The 20,912-nt window shown below is 34.0% G+C and overlaps 1 protein-coding gene across 1 annotated transcript in view; it reads left to right on the top strand.

Annotated features, from left to right (window-relative positions):
• LOC119514797 overlaps window positions 1-20,912 on the top strand; it is an 84,227-nt gene that overhangs the window by 39,608 nt on the left and 23,707 nt on the right. Inside the window, exons 5-10 of the mRNA XM_037810521.1 lie at window positions 9,469-9,522; window positions 10,198-10,302; window positions 18,174-18,227; window positions 18,849-18,953; window positions 19,482-19,535; window positions 20,214-20,318. Of these exons, the coding sequence (XP_037666449.1) occupies window positions 9,469-9,522; window positions 10,198-10,302; window positions 18,174-18,227; window positions 18,849-18,953; window positions 19,482-19,535; window positions 20,214-20,318 (477 nt within the window). The remainder of the gene's footprint in view (window positions 1-9,468; window positions 9,523-10,197; window positions 10,303-18,173; window positions 18,228-18,848; window positions 18,954-19,481; window positions 19,536-20,213; window positions 20,319-20,912) is intronic.

The raw sequence follows: 20,912 nt of genomic DNA, 5'->3' as shown, positions 1-20,912 counted from the left end.
ATCTCCTCTGGGGTTTTTCTCTCAGTTCTTTCGGTGTTTCTCTCTGAGCTCTCTGGGCTTTCTCTGTCTTTTATCCTTATAAAGGACTCCAGTAAAGGATTAAGACCCACCTTGAATGAGGTGGGTCACATCTCAATTGAAATAACCTAACCAAGAGGTCCCACCCACAATAGGTCAGCACCCAGAGAAATGGATTCAAAGAACATGGCCTTTTCTGGAGCACATAACAGCTTCACACTAGCACAGATGGAAATTATGAAAAGGAACCAAACAGAACTAAAGACCACAGTAACAGAAATTTAAAATTCCCTAGAGGGGTTAAGCAGCAGAATGGAGCTGGCAGAACAATCAGTGAACTTGAAAATAAGATGATCCAATATGTGGAGCAGAAAGAGGAAAGAATGAAAAGTGGGACACCATCAAATGGTGTAAATGGAACTTTTTTCTTCATTTCTTCTTCCAATTGTTCATTATCAGTTTAAAGAAACACTGCAGATTTGTTAACTCATTTATTCTAGGAGCTTTGTTGTAAATTTATCAGGATTTATTGTATATAGGATCATGCAATCTGTAAATAAGGCAAGTTTTATGTCTTCCTTTCCAATTTAGATGCTTTTATTTCTTTGTCTCATCTAACTACTCTAGATGAAACTTCCAGTACAAAGTTGAATAACACTGATGACAGTGAGCATACTTGTCTTCTTCCTGATCTTACAGAGAAAGCTTTCATCACTGAGTATGATGTTAACTGTGGATTTTGTCATTTATGCCCTTTATTGTGCTGAGGAATTTTCCTTCCATTCTAAGTTTTCTGAGTGTTTTTATCAAGAAGAGTGTTAGATTTTGTCAAATGCCTTTTCTGCATCAATTGGGGCAATCATATGGGTTTTCCCTTCCTTTTGTTAATGGGATGTATTACACTAATTTATTTTCTTATGTTGAATACCCTTTGCATACCTGGGATAAATCCCACTTGGTCATGGTGTAAAATTCCTTTAATGTGCTGTTAGGTTCAGTTTGCTACTATTTTGTTGAGGATTTTTGAATCTATATTCAAAAGAGATATTAGTCTATGATTCTCTTTTCTTTTGGTAATTTTATCTTGCTTGGGTATGAGGGTGTTGTTTCCCTTATAAAATGAATAAGGGAATATTCTCTCCTTTACAATTTTTTGGAAGAATTTGAGCAGAATTAGAGTTGTCTTCTTGGAATGTTTGGTAAAATTCCCTTGTGACACCATCTGGTTGTGGCCTTTTTTTGTTGGGAGGTTTTTGAATACTGATTCAATCTCTTTACTAATTATTGGTTTGTTGAGATCTTGTATTTCTTCTTATATCAGAGTAGGTAGTTTGTGTATTTCTAAGAATTTGTCCATATCATCTAGGTTATCTAATTTATTGGCATACAGTTTTTCACAGCATCCTCTAATAGTCTTTTTTGTTTCAGTGGGGTCAGTGGTAATGTCCTCCTTTTCATTTCTGATTTTCATTATTTTTCTCCTCTCTCTTTTCTTCTTCATCACTCTCACTATGGCTTGTCAATTGTATTGATCTCTTCAAAGAAGCAACTTTTGGTTTTATTGATTCTCTCTATTGTTTTTTAATTCTCTATTTCATTTATCTCTGCTCTAATCTTTATTTCCTTCCTTCTGTTCACTTTGGGTTTATTTCACTCTACTTTTTCTGATTCTTCAAGTTTTGAGGTTAGATCTCTGATTTGAAATCTTTCTTCATTTTTAATGTAAGCATTTAGAACTATAAATTTCCCTCTTGGCACTGCCTTTACTGCATTCCATAAATGTTGGTATTTTGTATTCTTATTTTTTTAATTCAGTTTTATTGAGATATATTCACATACCATACAGTCATCCATGGTGTACAATCAACTGTTCACAGTACCATACTATAGTTGTTCATTCATCACCCCAATCTATTTTTGAACATTTTCTCTACACCAGAAAGACTCAGAATCAGAATAAAACATAAAAATAAAAAAAAAGACTACCCAAATTACGCCCCCATCCCACCCTATTTTTCATTTAGGTTTTATCTCCATTTTTCTACTCATTCATCTATACACTGGATAAAAGGAGTGTGATCCACAGGGTTTTCACAATCACACTGTCACCCCTTGTAAGCTACCTTGTTATACAGTTGTCTTCAAGAGTCAAGGCTATTGGGTTGGAGTTTGGTAGTTTCAGGTATTTACTTCTAGCTATTCCAATATATTAAAATCTAAAAAGTGTTGTCTATATAGTGCATAAGAATGTCCAACAGAGTGACCTCTCTACTCAATCTGTGTATTCTTATTTTTATTTGCCTCGTTATTTCCTAATTTCCCTTGTGATTTCATCTTTAACCCATTGTTTAAGTGTATGTTGTTTAATTTGCACATATTTGTGAATTTACCATTTCTCCCCGTTATTGATTTTTAGCTTCATTGTATTGTGGTTGGAGAAGATATATTTTATGGTTCCACTGTTTTTTAATTTATTGAAACTTGTGACTTAAGTGTGGTCTATCCTGGAGAATGATCTATGTGCACTCAAGAAGAATGTGTATTCTGTTTTTGGGTGAAATGTTCTGTATATATTCTTTAGTTCTAGTTGGTTCAGAATATCATTCAACTCTTGTATTTCCTTATCTTCTGTGTGCATGTTCTATCCATTATTGAAAGTGGTATATTTAAATCTCCTAATATTAATATAAAACCATCATTTCTCCCTTTAAATCTGTTAGAATTATTTGCTGCACTCTGGGGGCTCTGCTGTTAGGTGTATATATATTTATAATTGTTACATCTTTTTGTTGAATTGACCCCTTTATCATTATATAATGACTGTCCTTGTCCCATGTAACTGCTTTGGACTTAAAGTCTATTTTATGTGATATTTGTATAGCTACTCTAGCTCTCTTTTGGCTACTACTAGCATGGTATATATTTTTTCCATCCTTTCACTTTCAGATTACTTCTGTCTTTGAAATTAAGGTGAGTCTCTTGTAGACAGCATATAGTTTGGTCATGCTTTTTTATCAATCCTGCCAAACTCTGCCTTTTGACTGGAGAACTTAATCCATTTACATTTAAAATCACTATTGATAATGCATGACTTCTGCCATTTTTCTATTTGCTATGGATAGGTCTTATACCTTTTATGTCCCTAAATTCTTTCATTAATACCTACTTTCATATTTATTTGACTTTTTCTATTGTACCAAAAGAGCCCCTTCTCTTTTCTATTTGGATATTTTTTTCATACGTTTTCCTTGTGGTTACCATAGGGTTAAAATTTAACAACCTAAATATATAACAATCATGTGTGATTTGATAACAACTTAACTTCAATAGCAAACATATACACTGTCCCTAAATCCCTCTGTACCCCTACTTTTTTGTACTTGTAACAAATTATATCTTTGTACGTTGTACATCCAAAGTCATAGATTTATCATTGCTTTTTTTGCATTTTTATTTTAGCACTTTTATTTTAGCACCTGTAAAAGTAAGAAGTGGAATTACATACCAAAAATTACAATGTAATAGTACTGGCATTTATAATTACTCAAATGTTAACTTTTACCAGAGATTTTTAATGTTGCTTTGAACTACTGTCTAGTGTTTTCCTTTCAGTCTGAAAAATTCCCTTTAGCATTACTTGTAAGGCAGGTCTAGAGATGACAAAATCCCTTAGCTTTTGTATACCTGGGAATGTCTTAATCTCTCCCTCATTTATAGAAGAAAATCTCACTGGATGTAAGATTCTTGGTTGACAGTTATCTTCTTTCAGCACTTTAATTATTTCACCCCAAAGTCTTCTTGCTTCCATTGCTTCTGATGAGAAATCAGCACTTAATCTAATTGGGACCCCCCTGTACATAACACATTGCAGCTTTCAGAACTCTCTCCTTGTCCTTCTCATTGGATAGTTTCACCAATATGGAACAGGGCATCTTTTTTTTTTTTTTTTTTTTTTTTCCAAACTTAGCCTGTTTGGTGTTCTCCAGGCTTCTGGGATGTGCATATTCAACAACGTTTGCCAAGTTTGGGAGTTTTCTGTAATTATTTCTTTGAATATTCCTTCTGCCCCGTTCTCTCTTTCTTCTTCTGGGACTTCCATGATGCATATTATTGGTACATGTGATGGTGTCCCAAAGTTATCTTAGGCTATTTTTATTTTTTATAATTCTTTTTTCTTTCTGTTCCTCTTCCTGATTCATTTCAATTATCTTGTCTTGGAATTAGCTGATTCTTTCTTCTGCCATATCCAGTCTGTTTTTGAAACCCTCCTGGGAATTTTTCATTTCAGTTATTGTGGTCTTCAACACCAGTAGTTCTGTTTGGTTTCTTTATAAAATTTCTGTCTCTTTTTTGAGATTCTCTTATTTTTCTTCCATTTTGTTCCTGATATCCTTTAGTTCTTTCTATTTTCCTTCATCTTCTTGAGCATATTGAAGATCATTTTTTTACATCCTTGTCTGGTATGTCCACAGTTTATTCTTCTTCCTTGGATTTGTATCCTCTTCCTTTGGAAAGGCCATCATTTCCTGTTTCTTTCTCTTGTAATCTTTTGTCAAACACTGTACATTTTAATATTTTCAAATGTTAACTCTGGAATCTATTCCCTGAGATGTCTGTTTCTTGAGTTTGTAAACAGCGGGTGATATGACAGAGCCTTTCTTGCATTCAAGCCCTCCTATCAGGAAGGTAAATGCAAAGTGCAGGGTCCTGCCTCTCCTTTCTGAGCCTGCATCTTGACCTGAGTTGTGCTTGCATTGTGGCTTAGGAGTTCCCCTCTACAGGAGTTTCACTGCCCCCTCTACTTCCAAAGAGACAGACCTTCTCCCTCTCCCTGATGTTCCACTGCCAGGTTTAAAGCGGGTAAGCCTCTAGGCCATCTGGCCATCTGCATCAATTGTTTCTTAAACTGCTTTCATTGTCTGAAGCTGCTTTTACCTGGAGGGCAAATTCTGAGAGGGGGCGCACACCAGAAAGGAGTTTCCCAAGTCAGTCTTTTCCAGCTGAAACAAGACCAGGGACCCACAGAGGGAGCATCATCCACTTCCAAACTGCCCAGGAGGGCATTGAGGGAGAGGCCAGGAAGGGCATCAGGAGCTTCTTCCATGGCTCCCCAAAGCTGCACTTTCTTGACCTGCCCACAAATGCAGACTTTCAACTGTCTTCTGCAGCTCTGAGGGTGTATACAGTCTTTTAAATCTACTCTGCTGCCTTTGTCCAGGGTGAGTTGGGATAATGACTGCCATCAGACAGGCCTGCAGTGATCCAAATTTGCTAATCAAAAGCCCTGCTCAGCAATCAGCCTGTGCCACCCCGGATCTTGGGAAAGTGGATTTTTATGTCCCTTTCTGGCACCAGGGAGTTGCACCATGGGCTGGACCCCACTGTGGCCTCCTGTGAGAGTGTGGGATGGGTGCCAGTAACCCACTGCATGGAGAGGGCAATTTACTGGTAATTACTGCAATTTGCCAGCCTCTTCTTCCTTCTTGTCCCTTAATGCTGTGCAGTGTTCTCCTGGACTCCAGAGTTTTGAAATAGTTGGTTCAGACAGTTCCTGTCTGCTTAATAGTTGTTCTAGTGGAGGGACTGATTCTTGAAGCTTTCTACTCTGCCATCTTCCCACAATCCTCCAAGACTGCATTTTTGTTGACCTTTTTATCTTTTTTGTTTCTAAATGTTTTGTGATTTTCTCTGTATTTTTTGCTTTTCTTTTGTTTTAAATTGTGGAGAATATAACATATTTACATAAAAGTTATAACTTTCTAAGTACAATTTAACAAGTAGTTAGAGAGCAAATGTCAAAGAATGATATGGGTTAGAGTTCCACAGTTTCAGTTGTTTCCTTATTGTGAAACATAACATATATGCAATAAGGTGATAACTTTCAAAGCACAGTTTAGCAAGTAGTTATATAAGAAATTTCCAAGAATGTTATGTGTAACAGTACCATCTCTTTATTTTTGATGTTCTGAACTTTCATCATAATGTGTGCATGCATTCGACTTTTCTTCTTCATTCTTCCCAGTATCTCAGGCTTATTTAAAGACTTGAAGTCAGACAGCTCTCCTCATCTCTAGGAAATTTTCTTCCATTATTATTTTTTGGATAATATCCTTCCCTATCTTTTCTTCTCTTATCTTTTTCTGGATCTCTTATTACTTAGATATTGCATATCTTTAATTAATCCTCTACATCTATTCTCTTTTATCTTTTGGCTCTGTTTTAGGAGAATAATTTACTTTTATTTTCTAGCCATTCTATTGAATTTTGGTGGAGAAGTATATTCTTATTTCCCAAAGTTCTTTCATTTTCTCCTATTTGGTGTTTACAGTATGCTGTGTTTGTTTTATGGATCCAATCTAGTCTCAATTACAAGGATACTAATTAGGGCATTGTTTTTGTTTTCTTTTTACTGTTCTCTCTGTTTCCCAATTTAACAATATTTCTTCCAGGCTCAGTTATTCTTTTTATCCTGGCTGTTGTTTTCCACATGTCTGCTGATCTTTGGCTGCTCATTTATATGTAAGAATGGAGAATGAAGTACTTATCCTAATCAGCTAGTACAGATTTCCTCTATTTTTCATTCTTTTTATCTCCTGCAAATAGGGCAGTTAATGGACACTGTAGGTATGTGGATGGAGATTGTTGCTTGACATTCTTCACCTCAGGGTAGGTAGGGAAGTAGCCTGCAGTTGCCACAGGGCTTTCATGTGGAATGTCCAGCTCCTATTATAGCAGCCTCAATTTTTGTTAGTCTGTTTACTTAATTTCTCAATCAAGAAGATAACCCAGTTTTTGCTTGGGGGTAAAATGCCTAAACAACTCATAAGAGGAGACATGTCATAAAGGGACAAATGTCAAAGCCAATTTGGCCCAGTTTTTCAGTAGAGAAATTTTAAATTACACGTCCTGCTCTAGTGCTCCTTTCTCTGTGGGATTATTCTGAGCAACCTGGATCTTTCTTTCCCTTGAAGTTTGTTCACCAAAATTTTGGACTGTTATTTTATCTATCAATAGATTTCCAAGTCCTTTCAGAAATTTATGGAAATCTCTCATGTACAGCAGCCACTCATTCTCTTTAAATATGGGGGTTTAGTTTGTTTTCAGCACTTTATAGAAGGAGGAAAGGAAGAAAAATACTTGTTCTAAGTCCCCATCTTGAACTAGAGTTCTCTTTATTTCATTTTTATGTAAAATTTTAACCATTAATTACATAATACACAAAATCATTTCCTAGACAAATAGAACATTTTAAGTATATTTGAAACAACTAGAATGCCTCTTTAATATTGCATTACCTTTCTTTCCTCAAGAGGGAAAGAATTTTATGTTTATCATTTTCCTTCTTTTCACTATAGTTTTACAAAGGGTATATCTTTTAAATATGTACATTTAGTTTTGCATTTTTCTGAAATTTACATAAATGGAACTGTATATACTGTATCTTTGTCTTGCCTTTTTTGCTCATAATATTCATCCATGTTGGTGTTGATGGCTTTAGTTTTCACTGCCCCATAGCATTCCATTGTAACAATTTCCACAATTAATTTATCCATTTACCTGATGAACATTTGGGTTTTCTGTAGTTTAATACTGTTACGAATAGTGCTGCTATGAATATTCTCGAGACTTTCTCCTTGTATGCATGGATAAGAGTTTGTCTAGGGCAGATGTAGGCAAACTACTGCCAATTGGTCAAATCCAACTCACTATCTGTATTTGTAAACTGTGAACAGCCATGTCCATTTGTTCAGATATTTTCTATGGCTGCTTTCACACTACAATTGCAGAGTTGAGTAGCTGTGACAGAAACCTTGTGGCCTGCAGTGCCTATAATATTTACTACCTTGTCCTTAACAGATGCCAATCACTGCTCTAGGGTATATACACAAGATACCCAGGAGTGGAACTGTTGGGCTGAACATGATGTATATTTTTAGTTTTACTATGAAATGTAAATTGTTCTCCTAAGTGTTTGAACCAATTTACATTCCAGCAGAAATGCATGTCAGTTAGAATAGGCTAGTTTATTTTGCAGTAGCGAAGAATTCCAAAATCTCAGTGACATAAAACAAGTTTATTTCTTGCTCAAAATGTATGTTCATTGTAGGTCAGCAGGGATTTTCTGCTTATCATAGATACTCAGGGGCCTATGCAGTCACGATCTCAAATATTAAAGAATTCTGTAGGCTCTCATATTTGCAATTAAATACTCCAGACCAGAAATTTCCTTCAACAACTTGTTAGTTACAATTAGTCATGGTGTCACACCCAGCCACAGTGGGACCAGGCATTACCATCCTGCCGTGAACCTAAAAGAGAATAAAACCTAGGACATTTAGCAACCAGCACTAATGACTGCTACAATAATTCCCATTTCTTCACTTCTTAGCCAATACTTGGTATCATGAAATGTTTGCCAATCTGTCAAGTAGGAAATGGTACTAATGTTGGATTAATCTTTCCATGTGTTTACTGACCATTTGGGTTTCCTCTTTTTTGAAGTAACTATCAATGTCTTTTGACCTGTTTCCTACAGAGTTGCTTGCATGTTTCTTACTGATTTATATGAGGCCTTTATATTCTAGATCAGAAGATGGACAAACTTTTTGTATAAATGGCCATATGGTAAATATTTTTAGGCTTTATAATCTCTGCTGCAACCACTCAATTCTTCTGTTTAGAATGGAAGCAGCCATAGTTAATATATAAACAAATAAGCATGACTGTTTACAGTAAATAAGTGTTCCAATAAAACCTTATTTATAAAAGCAGGCAGAAGGTCAGTGTCTCATTGGCTGTATTTTGCTGACCCCTGTTCTAGATATTAATCTTTTGTTGGTTATGTGTGTTCAAAATGTATTTTACCAATTTTTGACTTGACTCTGCACTTTCTTTATGATGAACAAATGTTCTTAAAATTCATGCAAATTTCCCCTTAAGATTTGTATTTTTGTGTGTCTTTACTGAAGTCATAAAGATATTCTCCTATATTTTTTGCTAAAAGTTTTAAAGTTGACCTTTCATACTTAGGTATTTAATATGCCTGAATATCTATTATTTTTAATATAGGAATCAAAAGCCTATTCAATCAAAAATGTTATCTTCAAAGCTCAAAAGGCATTTATATTCCTGATGATATTAAGAGGTTTAATTCTGTGATCAAGAGAAAAAGGATAGAAATGAAATTAAAAGGAGAAATTAGACAAATGAAAATAGAGTGAAGGTGTTTATGTTTCAGCCTGGTAAAGGGCTAACAGCTCATTGCCTTATATGCCAAAAAATTGGGAAAATGGGCCACATTAAGAACCTTCTCCAATTCATGTTTTGGTTTTATTTTACAATAACCTGGAAGTCATAAAGTCTGTCTTTCCAAAATTATAACTTTTATACTACCTTAGTGAATCTCTAACTCAAATATTTTTTTTACCAAAATTGTTGCTTTTCTTGCAGCTGATGGAGAATTCTATCAGAATAGGTTGATGGATGGTGTGAAATCTCTTAAAGGTGAGTGAAAAGCAAAATTAAAGACATTTGAGTCTGATATCAACATGTTTTCCATTTATAGCATCTTCTAGTCACTGAATTGTCAATTCTTCTATCCTTCATATATGTTGCTACCATATTTAGGCCTCATCTATTGCTCTTCCTGCATTTAAGCTTATAATCTTACTGGATAGAAGTCTCATTTTCTACCAGAATTCTCCAGTCATTGGCATGGTAGAAAATAAAATTTATCTTAACAATGAATACCAAAATAAAGGATGGCAGATATCAGAAAAATTCATTGTTAAAATATTAACAGTGAATACCAAAATAAAGGATGGCAGATATCTGATGGCAGATATCAGAAAAATGTGATCAGGAGCTAGACAACTTAATTTGAAATAGCAGGTAAATAATAAAGTGTAGGTACTAATCAGAAGCATTATATTATGAATTTTGCTCCTGTAATTCCCTGAGTAGATATGCAAACCTTTAAAACATTTGCTATAATGGCTGGTTCCCTAAACAAGCTCAGCAGAAGTGGTTCTACTTTCAGTTTGTATTAACCCCCTTTGTACTGATTCGACCTCAGTGGACCTTGATAGCCTAATAATGAAAAAACTATATTATCCAGCAGGTAATCATATCTGTCACATTGAGTCATTAAATTTTGTTCATATACTTTACCCCCCTAAGGAGGAAAGGTTGATATCAGTAAACTGGACACATTGCTGGGAAAAATGGGGATGACAGTTTCAGAAATGGAGCTTCAAGATATGGTAAAGAATCTACCTATTGATGGTGAGTGTTTAAAATACATGTGTTTAAGGGTTTTTGCTTAAGAACTTCTGAAAGCTTATTTGGCAACAAGAAAATATTGAGAAAATCTTAAAGAAAAAAGACTTAAAACAATTATATATCTTGTTGTAAAATATTCACGAACTTCACAGCAACAATAGCCTTCGTTCTGAATGCTAAAAATTCTTCTCTCCCTAAGGAGAATTATGCTGCCAGAAAAGAACAAGGGAAAAAAAAAAACAAACTGGGGGCAGTTGGTAAGTGTATAATGTCTGGCTTTCCTTGGTCATTCAAAATGGAAAAGAAAATAAAAAACAGATAGGGAGGATCAATAGGATCTTTTACCATAAATTTGTGACAGAGCCCAGTATCTATCACAAAGGATTCAAGAAAGTCTTTATGACATATTCCTTTACTTATAAGTTGTATGGCTTTCTTCATCCCTAGACCTACTTAATTATGAACTCAGATTTTAAAAGTCATGGAATATTGGATTAGGGCCAAGTATGTTGAGTCATAAAGTAAATCCTAGCTTAGGTGAGAAAATTAAGGAACACTTCAAAAGGATCAATAACATTTCCATGGGTCATTCTCCTGACTATCTTCGCATTTGTGATGATTCCCACCATCATTGGTTGCTTTCCTCTTTAGCTGAAAAAAAAAAAATTAAGTTATTCATGCATTTTCCAAAACTCTTCAAAACATTGAGGAATGTATATGAAAATTCTGTCAGCTTATTTTTCTGTATCTTGCGTTTCTATTAAGGTATTATGAAGAGTAATTCTAGATGTTAGACTACCAAATTTCATCACAGAAAACTATATTTAATGGAAGGAATCATCTGGGATTACAGTGGGAACACTGTCTACCATTTTTTAACTGCTAAAAGAATTTCTCTGTTATTAACTGAAGAGGAAAACACATGTAACAGAGCAGCTATCCAAATAACTGTCTTTAGGTACTTTATATAATTCAAAATCTATTCAAGCAAATGAAAATATTGAGTTTGGTGGTTGTGAGTAGTTTATTTAAAGTGGGAATAGACATTTTCTGGTGAAACAGTGTCTCTGTCATAGTATTTTAAATACTTAAAGATATCCTAGCTAATTGAAAAAATTATGTTGAAATACGTCATGGGAAAGAATATCCTAAAACTAGATGTCAAGCTTCAGTGCCAAATCATATAGCTTAGGATTGAATTCAAACTCAAACCAAGATTTTCCTCATTGTGTACTGTTAGTTCAGAGAAATGGAGCTATTGGTAAAGGCAAGATACAGTTTCTCTAACCTAAGGATATATGTACAAATCCAGATCTAATATATAAGTTGCCTTTCATGGTTCTCTTCATTTTGGTTTCTAAAATTGATTGGGATAACTCCATTAGCTCAGTGGAACCAATATACACTTTCCATGTTAGCCTGACCCATAGCTGGCCTTGGCATATAAATTAATATTAGCATGGAATACTTCAATAAATTTAGTAGAATGTTATAACCCCAATTTTCCCCAATTTTACATTTTAAAACATTATTTATAAGTAGATGGTTTTTTCTGACAACCCTTCAGTTCTTTGCAGAAGTTTGAAAAGTTGCTGTGGAACAAATACTTTGTTTTGGAAACTGGTAAATGAAAGGAAATAATTAAGTACTTACCCTGCCTTTCTCTATTTGAGGGAGTAAAGGGGACATTTAGATTCCTATAAATGGGGGGATTCCTAAGGCTACAAGCACAAGGCCAGGATCAGGCACAGTCTCAGAAAAGACAGAGAAGATCCTCATGTTTGCCTCAGGGTGATCTTGGTATGAAGGCTAAACTCTGAAGGTGAGCACCAGCCAACACAGGGCCAATTTGCAAAGACTGTTTGGCTTGTTTGTTTTTGATAGCTCCTGGCATTCAAGGAAATCTCTGTAATATCACTAGCTGAATACAAACTTAAGGAACAGATAGCTCAAGGATTAAATCCCAGAGTTTAACATTAAAATGTTCAGTGTGCAACAAAAGATTACAAGACAAAGAAACAGGAAATGATGGCCCATCCAAAGGAACAAGATAAAAATTCAGAGACCATCAACAAAGACTGCCAATCTTTGGCCATACCAGACAAAGATTTTTAAAAAAGTGATATTCAGTATGCTCAGATACACAAAGGAAAATACGGAGAAAGAACAAAAAGGTTATCAGGAAAGCAATGAATGGACCATATGAGAATATCAATAGAGAAACAAATTTTTTCAACTCAACAAACAGAAATGCTGTTTTGAAGAAGACAATAACTGAAATGAAAAATTCCCTAAAGGGTTTCAACAGAAGATTGGAGCTAGCAGAATAAAGAATCAGTGAACTTGAAGATAAGACAATTGAAGTGATTGGGGCTGAGGAACAGAATGAAAAAAGAATGAAAAAAATGAACAGGGCCTAAGAGATCCGTGACACCAGCAAACAACCCAAATATGCATCATGGGAGTCCCAGAAGAAGAAAAATAGTAAGTACAGGCAGAAGGAATATACAAAGAAATAATAGCAGAAAACTTCCAAGATTTAGCAGGAGACATGAATATACATATATAGGAAGCCCAATGAATTGCTATCAGGATGAACTCAAAGAAAACCACACCCAGATGCATAGCAGTCAAGGACAAGGAGAGAGTTATGAAAGCTGCAGTAGAAAAGCAATATATTATATACAAAGGAACCCCAATAATATTATGTACAGATTTCTCATCAGAAACCATGGAGGCAAGAAGGCAGTGGGGTGACATATTTAAAGTGCTAAAAGAAAACATAAGCCCACCTGAAATTTTATATCCTGTGAGACTCTACTTCAAAAATGAGGGGGAGAATAAGACATCAGAAAAACGAAAGCTGAAGGAAGTTGTTGCCTCTAGACCTGCCCTACAAGCAATGCTAAAGGGAGTTCTTCGGACTAAAAGGAAAGGATACTAGACAGTGTATCAAAGCAGCCTAAAGGAATAAAGAACTCTGCTAAAGATAACCATATGGAAAATTACAAACGTCAGTGCTATTGTATTGTATTTTTTTGGTATATAAATCCACTTTTTGCTTGTTACAGGTTCTAAAATTCTAATGCATAGAAAAGTAATGATGAATCTATAGTTTTGAACATATAATGTATAAAGGTATAATTTGTAACAAGTACCAAAAAAGTAGGGGAATAGAGGAGTAGGAGTAGTAGATGTGTATGCTATTGAAGTTAAGTTAGTATCAAGTCAAATGTGGTTGTTATAGATTTAGAATGTTAAATATAAGCCCCATGCATAACCACCAAGAAAATATTTAAAAAATATATACAGAAAAAAATGAGAAGGAGCTTGAAATGTTTCTACAAAAATATCAAATAAATATGAAAGTAGGCATTAATTGAAGAATTGAGAGACATAAAAGGTATAAGACTTACAAAGACCAAATATCAAAATGGCAGAAGAAAGTCCTACATTATCAGTAGATGTATAAATGTAAATGGATTACTCTCTAGTCAAAATGCAGGGATTGGCAGAGTGGATAAAAAAGCATGACCCAATTATATGCTGTTTAAAAGAGACACCTTATATTCAAAGAAACATGTAGGTTGAAAGTGCAAGTTTTGGGGGGAAGGGGGATATTCATGCAAATAATAACCAAACAAGAGCTGGGGTAGCTATACTAATATCAGATAAAATTGACTTTAAGTCACAATCTGTTATAAGGGACAAAGAAGGACACCATATATTGACAAATAGGTAAATTCAACAAAAAGAATTAACAACTATAAATATATTTGCACCTGATGGCATAGCCTCAAAATATATGAAGCAAATATTGATAGATTTGAAGGTGGAAGTAGGTGATTCAACATTAATAGTAGGATACTTCAGTATACCACTTTCAATAATGGATGGAACTTCTGAACAGAAGATCTATAAGGAAATCGAGACTTGAACAATACTCTGAACCAAATAGACCTAACAGACATGGAATAATTCAACCAACAGCAGCAGAATACACTTTCTTCTCTAGTGCATATGGGTCATTCTCCAGGATAGACCATATGTTGAGTCACAAATGGAATGAAGTTAGAAATCAACAACAGAGGGAGGATTGGAAAATTCATAAATGTGTAGAAATTAAACAACATATTCTTAAACAGCCAATGAGTCAAAGAAGAAATCACAGGGGAAATTAGAAAATATCTTGAGGCAAAAAATGAGAATACAACATACCAAAACTCATGGGATGTAGCAAAGGCAGGGCTGAAAGGGAAATTTATAATTGTAAATTAAAAAAGAAGAAAGATTTCAAATCAGAGACTTAACCCCACAAATGGAGGATCCAGAAAAAGAACAAAGTAAACCCAAAGCCAGTAGAAGAATGGAAATAATGAAGGTCAAAATGGAGATAAATTAATAGAAAACAAAAAAAGGGAGACTCAATGAAACCAAAAGTTGGTTCTTTGACTATGAAGCTTCTAGAAGAAAATATAGAGAAGCATCTTCAGGATCTTGTATTAGGCAATGGTTTCTTAGACTTTACATCCAAAGCATAATCAACACAAGAAAAAAATAGATAAATGGGGCCTCATCAAAATTTTGTGTGCTTTTGTCACTTTTGTGATAAAGAACTGTGCCACAAAAGGAAAAAGACAACCTACTCAATGGGAGAGATATTTGGAAACCACATATCTGATAAGAGTTTAATACCCAGAATATATAAAGAAATCCTACAACTCAACAGTAAAAAGACAACCCAATTTAAAAATGGACAAAAGACTTGAATAGACATTTCTCCAAAGCGGACATGCAAATGACTAAAAAGCATGGGAAAAGATGTTCAATAACACCAGCAATTTGGGAAATACAAATCCAAACCACAGTGAGATACCATTTTGGTGCAGCCACTGTGGAAAACAGTTTGTCAGTTCCTCAGAAAGCCAAGAATAGAATTATCATATGACCCAGCAATTCCTCTACTAGGTATATACCCAAAAGAATTGAAAGCAGGGACTCGTACAGATATTGGCACACCAATGCTCACCGTGGCATTATTCACAATTGCCAAAAGACAGAAGCGACCCAAGTGTCCATGAACTGATGAATGGATAAATGAAATATTGTATATACCTACAATGGAATATTATTCAGCATTATTCACAATTGTCAAAAGGTGGAAGCAACCCAAGTATCCATCAACAGATAAATGAATAAGCAAAATGTGGTATAGACATACTATGGAATGCTATTCATCCCTAAAAGGAAATGAAGTTCTGATACATGTGACAACGTGGATGAACTCTGAAGAAGTCAGGTTGAGTGAAATAAACCAGACACAAAAAGACAAATATTGCATGATCTCACTCATGAAATCATTAGAATAAGCAAATCCATAGAGTAAGAAACTAGAATACAGATTACCAGGAGCCAGGATGAAGGTAGGGAATGAGAGTTAATGCTTAATTGGTACAGAGTTTCTGTTTGGGTGATAGAAAATTTTGGTAATGGATGTTGATGATGGTAGCACAACATTGTGAATGTAATCAACACCACTTAATTATATACTTGAATGTGCTTAAAGGGAATATGTTAGGTTGTCTTTATGTTACTAAATAAAAATTTTTAAAAACCAAAGAACTGTACATCACAGTGAACCCTAATGTAAACTGTGCACTGTAGTTAATGAAATAATTATAATAATATTGTTTCATCAGACAGAAGCAACCCAAGTGTCCATGAACTGATGAATGGACCCTTCAACAGTTACCGCACTAAAGTGTTAATGATAGGTAAAACTGTTTGTTTGAGGGGGAGTATATAGGAACTCCATATTTGCTGCATGATTTGTCTGTAAACCAACAACTTCTCTAATAGAAAAATAATTAATGGCTGCTAACATCACAAAATAGAGACAACTGGACTTTTTCTGCCACCTACTGGAAGAATAAAGCAACACCTATATAGTGATCTACCAAAGAAGTAAACCTAACCTGAATCTGATCAAATCTGTAAATCCAGCTACCAAATTATAGGAAATATAGAGTACATATGAATATATTAAATTGGTCCATAAGAATGCCATAAGCAAAATCAAAGCTATAAGAAACTCTACAAAAAAAACGACCTTGTTTCTTCAACAATAAAAGACAAAATGGGGTTGAATACTGAAGCTATAGATTAAAAGAGATTTATAAAGACATGTTTTAAAAAAAAGAAAAAGTAATTTTAGTGTTCAGAGATATACACTTGGGTGATTAATCAAGAAAAGCAAGGACATGATTAGCAAATAGAAGTTAGGTTAGTGATTACTTTTAAGAGTGGCAGGTGTTGTGATTGAGAAGGCATAGTTTCTGAGATGTATGTTCTATACCTAGATTAGGGTTATGTTTATAAATGTATTCATCTTATAATAATTCCCTAAGCTATAAATTTTCCACAGTTTCTATACCTGTGTTTTATTTTTAAAAAGAAAGAATAGTGGAAGAGATATTAGAAAGAATGAGTATAGACAACTCTTTCAAGATGCTTTCAGTAAAAAGATGGAGAGAACTGAAGAAGAAAGTAGTATTCCGAGGAATATTTGTAACATGGAAAAAATACTAGTTTGTATCCAATGGGGATTATATAGGTGAAAGAGCAAGATTAATGGAGAGAAAAAAAGACTGTTGGAGCAATGTCCCTGAATAGAAAAGAGGGAATGGAATCTGTGGACAACCAAGGTATTGGCCTTGGCCAGGAGCTCATGTATTCCATCCATAATAAAGCAGAAAAGGTAGACTATATGGGTACAGTTTCAGATAGGTGTGCTGATACACGTGATGGGGCTTATGGAAGTTCTCTTTTGATGTATAACATAATAGTTTTTCCCTCTCAAGACTTGCCGTTGTTATCAATAGTTTCTTTTCATTTTGTCATGGTTGTGTCAAATTTGAGGGTTTAAATTTTTATCTCCATGTACCAAACATGGTATTTTATTTTTAAATATTATATATGTTATTAAGTTAAAACAGGCATACTTTTAGAAATATGGTTACAAAATGAACATTTTGTAGCTGTTTTGTTGGCCTAAAAGATTTTTTTTAAAAAAAGAAAGAACTTTAAGTTCTGGAAAACAGGATGGCTTGTGAGTTAATTTTGAATCTATAAGATATTTCAATATTAATATATTTTTAAAATAATATGTGAAAAAGTAACTCAAGATGTTTACGAAAGAAAGTGACACTGATTGCCTTCATAAAGAACAGAATCACTGGAAGACAGATTAAGAAGAAGATTTTTCATAGTATACCCCTTCATAAAATTTGCTTTTTGAACCATGGAATGTTTTTACCTATTACAAAAATAAATGAGATTTAAAATAATATAAAATAAAAATGTTATGTGATAAACATGTAATATTTTCAATTCTGCATAATGTCCGTCCCACCACTATAATAAAGATGTCCTCAAAATGATTTTTTATTTACATATGTGATGCAAATAAACAAAAGAAGCTTGTCTCCTTTTCAAGGAAGTACTGAATGTGGACTAATGATATATGGAAGTATTTCCAAAATCTATGTTAAGGCATTGGTATGTGGCCTGCACCTCTTATAAATTCTGTCCAAGAGACTTGTCAATTTCAGAGAGCCCTTATAAGCTATAAAGCAATCTACTTTGAAGTTTATCCTGTTGCTGTTGTAGGTTTTGATCATTTTTAAAAGAAGGGGAAATCAAAAATACATTGTTGAAAAAGTCGTATCTTATTTAAAGCTTTTTTCTAGTTCAGACTCATGAAATTGTTGAAATAGGCTAAAATCATAGAGCATATAAAGATAAATTCCTTTTTCATATTTCACAATTTCTAAGTCAGTATCATGTCCATGTTTTATATTTATATTTTCTTACAGTTGATGGGAAAGTTGATATGAAAAAGTTGGTGGATGGAATGAAAGCTTTTACAGGTGGGTAAAATTAGGGTAAAATGGAAATCCTCGTTCTGTGTTACGTTTTAAAATGGTGTTTTTCCAGTATTCTGGCTTTTTAATTATTTATGAATAAATATTTGCTTCTGATGCCCTATCATTTGGTGTCAACTTATCAAGATTTTAGCAATAAAACTTTATGTGTTTTACCTTAGCACCAGTTATATTGTCCCTGGAAGTCTTTTACCAATGTTACATCACACTACATAAATATTTAAAACCTGGAAACCCTCAGTAAATAGCAAGATAAAATTAAGGAGGCTCAGAGTGTTACTGTCACTGTGAAAAGCAAATCATGCAATTTACATCAAAAGAATAATATTTGTCAAAGTTTCTGATTGAATATTTTGAATTAGGCATCTACCTTTTCCTAATTCACTGACTAATTATGTGACCAAATTTTTTCCTGCTATTCTATTACATCTCACAAATTAGAAAAACTTATTTTTATGAATAAGAAAGAGTATCTTATTATGAGTCTTACTGATTTTATATACATGGGCATTGTTTTAACCTTGGACTTCCTTCAATTTGTGCATGATACCTTATATGTATAAATATTTTGTTTTCCTAATTGTCAACATTCCTATCTTTTCAAAGGAGAAAAGATTGATGTTGGTGATATCCAAAACACTCTAGGAAGCATGGGAATTGAGCTCACAGAAAAGGAATTCTTAAATCTGCAGAAAACCCTACCAGTTGATGGTGAGCCATATAAATACCACTCAGGCTTTCCAGGGAACCTGATTCAATGGGCAGTATGAGAGGTTTTAAAACTTTTCCATTTATTGCCTCTGGAAACTACTAGAAAGAGTAAATTCATCTCTAAGTCCTGCTATTGAGGACCAAGCAAAAGTCTTTGTGTTACGATGAATTTAAAAACATGGAGTAAAATAAAAGGGGATGAGAAACTAATTAGAAGAAAAATGAGCAAAGGGAAAGAGCATTGTTTCAGTATTGCAGAAGTTTACAAAATGCTCTTGCATTTTCTACCATGAAAGAGAACCACTAACAATGGCACCAAGTGCCAGAAGTTGTGTAGATTTATCACATAGGGAAAATTTTCCATTCTCAATCCCCACTTTTATTTGAGGATGGTATTGGTGAGATAGCTAAGGCAAATAATGTTTTTAAAAACTCCCATATAATAAAAAAACTCCATTAATCAAGGTATACTTACTACTGTGTTTGCTATTTCATTTCCTTCTGGCATGAATTATGCTTTGATTATAGATGCTGGGATGGTATTTCAGAATAGATTGTTGGACAGAGTGAAATCTTTCAAAGGTGAGTAAGAAAGTTGACAAGAAGGCAGAACAGTCTCAAAATCTCATGGTTTATAATATTTATATCTTTCTATTGGGAATCCTGTTTCCCATTTATAGACTTCCTTATTTATAAGTTTCTTCAGTCCAACCATAATTAACCAGCTAGTGTCCTGTACATATCTTTGCAGAAGGCCCATCATTTTTGGAATTATGCAAATTTTGCTTCAAAAGAATCATTTCAGATCTTGGTATTTCAGAAAAAAAATGAGAAGGATCTTTTTTTTTTTTTTTAATTTGGTCAGCAGAAGTAGGAATAATTAATATGAAAGTTCAGGAAGCAAAAACAGGCCTTTCTTATTGTTCGAATATATGAACTCACGAAGTTGAGTTATTCACCCCCATTAACTATTTTCTGGTGCAAGATTGACCCATCAACAGTGTTTAAGGGTACAGATTCTAATTCTAGTTGTCTTGTTAACTTTATATGATCTCTTGAGCAATTCATATTGGAGTTTTGATATTCATTTTGTGACTCAAAATAATAGAAAAATATGACCCATATTGCATTTTTCATTTTTTATTTTAATATTAGTACATGTTCATTAAATGCAATCATAGTATCTAGTCATTAAAGTAATATTTAATGTTTTGAAATCATTCACTTTTTTCTCATGTTCCTGATGTGGGCCTTTCGAAGGAGGAAAGGTTAATGTCAATAGCATGGACACCATTCTGGAAAATATGGGGATCAAACTCACAGAATCAGAGTTTAAAAGTCTGACAGAAAACCTACCAGTTAATGGTAAGCATATAGATACCACCATGCCTTTCATTGTATCCTCATGAGGTTTATATACTGAGATGCAAGAATTTCTAAAATTATTAGTCTTAAAATTATTTCTTGTTAAAAAGATATTTTGAGAAAGCATAAAAAGAAATCCTATCAATTCATTTTTTTTTAAATCTGAAGTCATCAATCTCTTCCCAAAGGATATAAGGTTATCTTAGAGTTAAGTTAGGACCACTGTCTGACAAGAAAATGGTCAGTGAACAGAATAAAAGTTGAAAGAATGAAATGGAAAGGAGTAAAAGTCTTGACCTGAAAAAATAATATTCCTCAACCAGGCCCTCTGGCATTTTCACCTATCACTGATAGACATCCAAATCTATATCTCTATTCCAGTCTTTACTCTGAGCTTCAAACTTCTATATCCACATGCCATTTAGACCTGTCCATTTTACTGCTTCTTCAGAAACTCAATCTCAAAATTTCCAAATCTAAATTCATCAGCTTTCATCCCAAACTGACTCTTGCTCCCATGTTTTCTAAGTTGATGGCCACCCACCCACCTGTTTATGCAAACTTAAAAGTACAGTGTCATCCTCCATGCCACGC

Source organism: Choloepus didactylus, chromosome 18 (assembly GCF_015220235.1).
Source record: "Choloepus didactylus isolate mChoDid1 chromosome 18, mChoDid1.pri, whole genome shotgun sequence".
Taxonomy (NCBI): Eukaryota; Metazoa; Chordata; class Mammalia; order Pilosa; family Megalonychidae; genus Choloepus; species Choloepus didactylus.
Note: the sequence above shows the minus strand (reverse complement) of the source record. Positions and strands in the feature narration are given on the sequence as shown.